Here is a 9456-nt window from a genome sequence, read left to right as displayed (position 1 = left end):
TATATATGTATATTACAGAACAACGGTATAATCAACAGTAATACAAAAAGCTGAAGATGTAACAAACTAATAATAATTATTCTTATTCTTAAGATGTGGTGTACGTCTTTGACGTGCCTTTATAAACGGTGGCGGTCTTCAGGTGCTCCTCCAGCACAGTGTGCAGGAAACTAAATCCACCAATCTGTAGCGTAGCAGTTGCTTACTTGGGGCGATACAATAATCGCCCCTCCAGTAGTAGTTTTGAGGACGCTGATTGGCTACATCAGCGGTTCCCAACCTGTGGGCAGCGCCCCCTAGTGGTCCGTGAAGGCATTGCAAGTGGTCCGCCAATATTTAAAAAAAACAATTTAAATTTAAATTTTAAATTTTGTACAGGCTAAAGATACAAACATGGACATAACAATAACATATAGGAGACGACATTCCCATCTCAGACAAAAACACACAAAAACAGAAGAAATAAAGATACAGTCAGTAGGATCACTTCCACATTTCACAAACAAAAATAGGTTGACAACCAAAAACCACCAAAAAAACAACATGGCATGCATATTTATTGTTCCTTTAATCCCACTCTTCGTTAGAGCTAATTATTTCCCATTTCATGGCGTGTTGAGCCTTTGATTTTTTGTGGCAATAATTCTTTCCAAAATAAATTGTAATCTGTATCTACTCTTCAAACACCTTAAATTAAGATTACTCCTTGATTGACTTTTAAAAATATATATTTTAGCCAGAAGAATAGTTGTATTTATTAACTGTGTGCGGTCTTCATCTAAAAGCCCAAATAAAAATATTAAAGGGTGTAAATGTAAATTCAATATTTGCCTCCAAATCATTTGCAAAACATTATGATTGGTGTGGAAACATTTTCATTATTAAGATTTGTTTTTATTTGAACCTCTTTTCCTTTCTCTTTCTTGCTCTTCCTTAGCAACGGTCATTACAGTCCTTAGCAACAGTCATTATAGTCCTTGACAGCTCTCTTCTACTGGATTTACATGTCACATGTTCTGAATCGAACTTTATTTAGCCTCCGTATTGTTTAAGGTTGAATGTGGGCCGCAAACATTTTTTTGATTCTTAAGTGGGCCCTGAGTTGAAAGAGGTTGGGAACCGCTGGGCTACATTTTATGACATATATTCAGGGGTGCACATCACTTTTTTAGTGAGCTACTCAGATGAGTACCAGGAGACAGCGTTTGGTACTCACCCCACACGAAGCGTGGTGTTAATAAGTGCAGTCCTCCTCACTGTCCTCCTCAGTGTCTCCTTCACTGTCCTCTAGTTCCTCTTCTTGCATGGTAGATGATGAAGATGCTGCTCCCTGTCCCTGTTTAAGCCTCTGATTTGTTTTCTCCAAAACTTGTTGCCAAAACTGTCCTTGCATTTCCTGAGGCCAAGTTGAAGGATCAAATACTAAGAAATGATCACATGACTTGAAGTCATATCTGATTTCAGATGTGGGAAGTTACTAAGTACACTTATTCAAGTACTGTACTTAGGTACAATCTTGAGATTCTTATACTTTACTTGAGTATTTCTACTTGATGCTACTGTGTACTTCTACTCCTCTACAGTTCAGAGGTAAATTGTGTACTTCTACTCCACTACATGTATTTAATACCTTTAGTTACTTCACAGATGTGGATGAATGATGTGAAATCTAATCAAGTCTTAAATCAGACTTTAGTTCCACCTGGAGTAAATTCACAAGCTACCCTGCAGTATACAAAGTCATTCAAACTAGCTGCACCTTTACCAGCTTTGAGAACACTTTCATGATCAATCATTATAAAACATATCATATATATTATTCTGAAATGGACCAATCTGCACAATGACTACTTTTACTGTCTCTACTTTAACTATATTTTGATGATGATACTTTTCTACTTTTACTGTCGCTACTTTCACTATATTTTGATGAGAATACTTTTCTACTTTTACTTGAGGAACATTTTTAATTCCTACACAAGATCTGAGTACTTCTTCCACCTCTGTCTGATTGCAAACTCTTCCATTAACACCCTGAGTAAGTTTGCACCTGTGTGTTTGGTTTTGCTACACCTTGTTGAAAATAAAACTGCAGCAGCTTGACCACAGAGCGTGAACGTTGTGATCAGCTTTTGCGTAGTTCTCCAGTGTGTGCGGGGGGCACAGAATGTGCACAGGGGAGTCTCCCTCCGCAGCCAGTTGACGTAGTTTTGGTACAATTCTGTTGTTCATACCGACGTTAACATCAGCCCTGTCTGTGCACACGGTGAACAACTCTGTCGTCCAGTGATCTAAGTCTCTGCCTCCTGTAAAGCTTCTCAGGTCCGTCGGTTATGGCCTGCGCGGCTCCGTACAATCAGTCCAAGAAAGTCAGAAGATTTTTAGCAGGGAGCAAAACGCCAAAGTAGCTGCTTAATGTCTTTTGGACATGTTTACTCCACTGAGTGTTGACAAGAAACACGTGTAGACGAAATATGTGTTTTGTTTTGATGATCAATCAGGTACGCAAATCAGTGACAAAAGTGACGTTACGCATTTCAGATTTTTGCCGCACATGCGTACCTGCGTACCAGTTATGTGCACCCCTGCATATATTCATATCTTGAATCAGCGATTGGCTAACCTGCTACAGAGACCCGCCTCCGTGGGGCAATTTTTCCATCGCCCCAGCACAGAATTTCAGTCATACAGTGTATAGGAAAAGCATATATTTTGCGCAAATTATTTTAAAATCATATTTTACACATATTTCTGGTTGACTAATATGCCTCTTCCTGGTTGCTGTGGATCCTAAACGTTTCCACTTTGCAATAACACCACTTACATTTTATTGTGGAATATCTAGGAGAGAAGACACAAACTGACTTGTTGCAACAGTGGCATTCTGTTACAGAACCACGTTGAATTCAGTGAACTCTTTAGAACGAGCCATTCTTTCACACATGTTTGTAAAGGCAGACTGCATGGCTAGGTGCTTGCTTTTATACATCTGAGGCAATGGGACTGAAGGAAACTCCTGAATTCAATGATTAAGAGGATATATTTTGTCAATATAGTGTATAGTTTATTTGTTTAAAGTGTCGTTGGCAGTCCCCATTGATCAACTGTCACAAAAAACAGTAAATGGGGCAGCTTTAGCCAACATCGCTAATTTCCAGCTTTAGGTTCACTAATAAAGCATTAACAGATATATATATATATATACTTTAGATATACTGTACATATATACAGTGTGTGTGTGTGTGTGTGTGTTGTTTGTATGTATATATGTATATATTGTATGTATTAATTATTCATTAGTGAGGATTCTCAGGGTCTCACTTTGCAAAGTGTTTAAGCTACTGGGCATCACCGGGGGGGCCAAGAGGAAAAGGAGAAGAAATGTTACAGAGGAAACGGAAACTGTGGCTTTGGATTAGGGGGTAGATCTGAGGGTGAATAATGCTGGGACACAAGCGGTGTCTAGTCTGATCAACCCCGGCTACTAAACTAAACTATCAACATGAATCATCATAAAGATATCATTGATTGCAAAATCTGGCTCTGCTCACACATTTCACTCAGTTACCTTTTCCAGTGAGTTTATTTCATATAATAAACATGTCATAATATATATATCTATATGTATATAGATATATACACATATAGATATAGATAGCTATAGATAGATGAATACAATGTATTGAAAATAGGAATTAGATAAAAAACGTTCAAATTTCGACTTTAATGCTTTGGTTGCTGTTGGAGAGGTGTTGGCCACTTTAACTTCATAAAGTCAAAAGTTAATTAATCTTAAAACAATTGTTATAAACATTCTACAACTAATACATTTCATTACGCTTTTAAGCTTTTTTTTCATCTCTTTTTACAAATATAGATCTGTATATTGCTCTGTGTAAACATGTTTAGTCAAATGTTTTTAATCAGTACATTGCAAGACATGGTTTTAGGAGTCATTCACACTTTAGTTATCAGGCCTACCAGACAACAGTTTAGAACAGAGCACATGTTTACATATGTTTCGTAGTTTGGACATTTGCAGTCCGTACATGACGGGGTTCATGAGTGGCTGTATGATGAGAAAATACAGTGAGAGAATAATACGCAGCACACTGGGAACACCGCTCATATCAAATCTACTCTGAAGTATTTCAAAGCCGCAGCCAAAAGAGAAGTTGAGGAGGGAAACAAGGTGAGGTGTGCAGGTACTGACAGCTTTCTGTCTGGTCTGTTTGGAGCCAGAGAAACACACTCTGAGGATCCTCATGTAAGAGAAGAGGATTGGAAGCACAGGGACTAAGATGGTGAGAGCAGTAGCAAACACTCCATAAATGTTGTTCACCTGAGTGTCAGAACATGCCAACTTCACAATAAGGTGGTTATTACAATACAAACTATTAATGATGTTCCCACACAGTGTCAAACGGATGCTCAAAGATAAGGTTATCAAGAACTTCACAGAAGAGTACAACCAAAGCAGAATAATGAGGATAAGCGCCTTGTTAGAAGTCATACGTGTGTTATATTGCAGAGGACAACAGATAGCAAGATATCTGTCATAAGACATGACGGCTAAATTACAAAACTCTATACCTGCATATGTGTACAAGCAGAAAATCTGCAGGAAGCAGAGCGGAGCAGAAACAGTGTGAATGTCAGAGAGGATCTGAACCAGAAGGAATGGAAACAACCCTGTACTACCATACAGTTCATTTACAAACAGGCTGCACAGAAAAAGGTACATAGGTTCATGTAAGCTCCTGTTCACACAGATAACCACAATCAGAGACGTGTTGGCAACAACAATCACAATGTACACCATGGCAGTTATCATGAAACACAAGTACCTCAAATATCCAATATTCAAATAAGCTCCAAGAATGAAATATGATACAGTTTCTGAAGTTGAATTGGACATCATTCTTAGAGGTTAAACGTTGATATATCTGAGCACATTTGAACTTCACAGTCTTAACTTACCATCCCCCCCAGAGTGTGTCAGGAACTGTAAATGAATGCAACATGAGCACATCACACAGTGCAGTGTGTCTCACCTGCTGTGCTGCAGACTGCTGCAGTCCCTTCTGTCAGCTGCAGAGACTTCTGCTGCTTTAAAGCTTCCAGAACACCAGAGCCCAACAGGCCAGGCCCCCTCTACCATCATATCAAATCAAGATCAAACTAAAGTTACACCCAAACAGATGCATTAGAGATCTTATGACTTTATTTCTGATAGCTGCATGTCACCAACCTCGATGCTTCTAAGTGCCGGCGAACTGTCCTCAGAGCGAGGGTTTATGTTAATGTCCACAAACCACTTGACCCAAGACTCTCCTATAGAGCGTATAGTGAGGTCTGGTTCAGGCTGACCTGGGACCAGCTGCTAGTTCCGCTGCTATAGACTGAAGACTCTCCTCTGTGTCTAAACTTGCCTTTAATATTAGTAGTAGTAATGATACCCCTTCCATCACATTAGTATGCATAAAAAGTGACAGGTCACACCTACTACTACTTATGCTAATGAGGCCCTTTGATATGCTAATGAGACCCTTTGTTCGAGGTGTTATCGCGTGTAGCTGTGATATCACAGATAGGTGTGATATCCTTTGATGTGAGGGGTGAGGTTGTTGTAACATGTAGGTGTGATATTCCCCCTTGTAGTAGATCCTTTGTTGTCTAATCTAATTAGCCTTTGATGTCTGCCCTTTTATGTCAGTCCTTTGATGTAAGGGGGGTGAGGTGTTGTAACATGTAGGTGTGATATCACACCGACGTGTTATAAGCCTTTGATGTCAATCTAATTACCCTTTGATGTCTGTCCTTTGATGTAAGGGGGGTGAGGTGTTGTAACATGTCGGTGTGATATCACACCGGCATGTTATAAGCCTTTGATGTCAATCTAATTAGCCCTTTGATGTATGTCCTTTGATCAGTGTTTGTAACTAGTATTAAGGCAGTCTCTTTGAAGTTGTGTGAGACTGTCTCGCACCCCGTCCTCCTCCCACCCCGTCCCCCTCTCACCTCTTCTGTCACCCCACTTCCTTTTGCTCTGATGTCAGAAGATAGTGAGGGGTGGAGTTAGGTAAAAAAAGAAAATCCGTGCAAACTAGATAAAAAGTCATTTCCACTCACCAAGTCACCTAAACTTTCAAAAACGAAAATGGCAAAGAGACGCATCGATATGGGTTTAATCAGCGAGACGCCTGTGACAACTTACCGCCATCCGTCGGGAGCGCCAGTCAAGAAATGGATGCAGTATCTGTGCCGTGTTCAAACCCATCCGTCTGAGGTTCTTCATGAAAAATGGAGTCTGGAAAATGGAGATGTTTGGGGTTATGTGTTCAACTATATGGCGAATGAACTACATTTCTACAATCTGAAGAATGGAGAAACTTATGGACCCCGCAGTGTTAAAGCGACGTTGACCTCAACAGATTGGGCTGTGTTAACTCTGGTGTCTTCCAGAGATCTCCGTGCAACCGTTGTATCAGAAAAAGCAGTGCATCAAGAAACCATCGTGGATCCATTGTGGAGTCGTTCAGGCATCGTATGTGCAATGTCCATGATACCTGCATCAAAAAGCAAAGAAACGTAAACTGTGGTCTGGATGTGTGAGACTGTCTCCCATCACACCCATCCCCTCCCTCCCCTCCCCTCCCCCAACCTGTCACCTCCTGATTTTGCTATCAGCCATTAATTTTCACTCACTAAGTCACCTAAAACTTTTATTGTCCTCTCTAAATTAGATTAGTTTTAATATGATTTGTGTTAACTAAAGATCTTCTCTTTAGTTGTATGGCTTGCGAACTAATGTTTAATTACTTTATTAACTACAACGAAGTCTCTTTGAGAGGAAAATAATAATTTAAAGATCTTAATGACCCCATGGTATTGTCTTTTTATCTAGTTTGCACGAATTTCTTTTTTTACCTAACTCCACCCCTCACTATCTTCTGACATCACAGCAAAAGGAAGGGGGGTGACAGAAGAGGTGAGAGGGGGACGGGGTGGGAGGAGGACGGGGTGCGAGACAGTCTCACACAACTTCAAAGAGACTGCCTTAATACTAGTTACAAACACTGATCAAAGGACATACATCAAAGGGCTAATTAGATTGACATCAAAGGCTTATAACACGCCGGTGTGATATCACACCGACATGTTACAACACCTCACCCCCCTTACATCAAAGGACAGACATCAAAGGGTAATTAGATTGACATCAAAGGCTTATAACACGTCGGTGTGATATCACACCTACATGTTACAACACCTCACCCCCCTTACATCAAAGGACTGACATCAAAGGGCAGACATCAAAGGCTAATTAGATGAGACAACAAAGGGCAGACATCAAAGGCTAATTAGATTAGACAACAAAGGATCTACTACAAGGGGGAATATCACACCTACATGTTACAACACCTCACCCCTCACATCAAAGGATATCACACCTATCTGTGATATCACACCTACACGCGATAACACCGCGAACAAAGGGGCTCATTAGCATATCAAAGGGGCTCATTAGCATAAGTAGTAGTAGGTGTGACCTGTCACAGCACCTGTCACGTTTTATGCATACTAATGTGATGGAAGGGGTATCATTACTACTACTCACAGGCAATAAGACTATTAACCTGTTAAGCTCTGAGCCTGTTTTTCCAACCTGGTCTCACCAGAATGCGTGACTCCACCACGACTCCTTAACAGTGCGTGGTGGAGTCACGAACTTTGCTACATTTACGTGTCGGCACCACGCAAACAACCCCAATGTAAAGTGAATGAGGCTCCTTTGTCGTGGTGCACACACGCATTTCTACAACGTCCAGCAGTGAGCTTTTATTCTATAAAACGTTTTTATAATCTACTTTATAGCTTGTAGTAACTCACGGGAGGCTTCTTTTATTTCATTTGTATTCATAATAATTTTTATTTTTCGTCAGAATGTATTATGGTCCAATTTTTGTTCTCAAAAAACAGTGCATTGTGTGTAATACAACTGTGATTTTTATTAAATGAGTTCGTTTTTAAGGAAGGCCAGAGCTTCAGCTGTGTCAAATAGATTGTTCCCTTTAGTTAACGTTATTTAAAAGATAATTATATTCCTATTTGATCATGTCCCCTTTATTGTATTACGGACGCAGAGAGAAATGTGAGCGTCCATTCCCATTGGATAACGGAGGATTTTACACCCGGAAGTAAGTATTCTCCTTACTGTCCATTGATTTGACAGTGATATCTGCACTACTCATCAACTCAAAAACACCAGATTATCTTGTTAATTACACAACATTGATTGGTTTAAATTGTGTACAATGCTTTTGTAATTTTCCCCTTCGATTTGGAGAAACAAATATTTGTTCAGAGTTTAGGATGGCCGAAGACACTACACTACCCAGAATCCTCAGCTATTGTTCCGCTTTGCCTCAAGCTCTGTGATTGGTTGACCTCCAACTGCATTCCATATGGAAAAAAAAACGATAAGATAAAATCATACTTTATTCAGCAGTGCTTGCTTTACTCTTTGAAAGTCATCACATGAATGCATTGTAATTAATGGTTTGGCTGCATTAAATATTACACATCTGTTGTAGTTCTTTATTTATCTACAGAGATCGGGCCTCAGAATAGACCGGAAACTATTCTTTTACCGTTCTGTTTTAATTTCACAATAAAGTTAGTAGTAATAATTTGTTTTGATATTATTGTTTTTTATGAACTACTAGACCGCTGGGTCATGTTAAGACCATCTTTTCTGTGTTGCTGTGGGTTTTTTACATCGCTTTTGTGTTACAAATATCAAAACAATAACAGAATATATCCGTCGTAAACTAAACCAGAAACAGCAGTATATTTTATTTTGTTAACACTGTAAACTTGACAGCTTTTTAACCCGCACCTCCTACTGGTTAAAGCACGTTATTACACGTTTAGAGTCATTGCAATGCAGGTAGATTGTGTTGCTTGTTAATGACTGTTTTAAAATGCCTTTTTCTTAATGTCTTTCATTTTTGTAAAGCATTTTGAATGTGTTATATTTGATGAAAACATTTACAACATAAGAGTACATACTCTTAATATAGTGGGAAAGTGGAAGGTCAATGATATAAATAATATAGAATAGAAAATATCAAGAAGATACTGTAAGTGATCTCTACAATAAAACAGTTTAGTGCCTGATAGGAGGATGTGCAAAACAGACAAACTAATAAGGCTTTATTTAAACATTAAAGAATACTTTAGGTTAAGGTCTTCTTTCAAATAAGAAAAAAGCTTTGGGGGTATCTACAGATATTAAGCCTGACAAAGTACTTAACGTCTAATATATTGCATGGTTTGTTTTGGAACTTGACAATCAACTTTCCTGCAATGTTAACTATGTTGAAGCACTTATTTTAACTGATATTATACATATTAATTATACTCTTATAAGACGTATGTAGATAGTATAAG

General features: G+C 39.0%; 1 protein-coding gene across 1 annotated transcript; it reads right to left on the bottom strand.

Moving 5' to 3' along the window:
• Positions 1 to 3964: 3964 nt before the first annotated feature.
• Positions 3965 to 4941, bottom strand: LOC117496736 (olfactory receptor 10A6-like). The gene has a single exon (XM_034148474.1). It carries the CDS (start codon positions 4919 to 4921, stop codon positions 3965 to 3967), a length of 957 nt encoding a protein of 318 aa, XP_034004365.1. The 5' UTR covers positions 4922 to 4941.
• Between the last annotated feature and the right edge of the window lie 4515 nt (positions 4942 to 9456).

The sequence above is a fragment of the Trematomus bernacchii genome, unplaced genomic scaffold (assembly GCF_902827165.1).
Source record: "Trematomus bernacchii unplaced genomic scaffold, fTreBer1.1, whole genome shotgun sequence".
Classification (NCBI taxonomy): Eukaryota; Metazoa; Chordata; class Actinopteri; order Perciformes; family Nototheniidae; genus Trematomus; species Trematomus bernacchii.
This window is presented reverse-complemented; position numbering and strand designations above follow the sequence as displayed.

Coding starts and splice junctions, on each gene's coding strand:
- LOC117496736 (XM_034148474.1), bottom strand. CDS start 4,921: ATGATGTCCAATTCAACTTCAGAAACTGTATCATATTTCATTCTTGGA.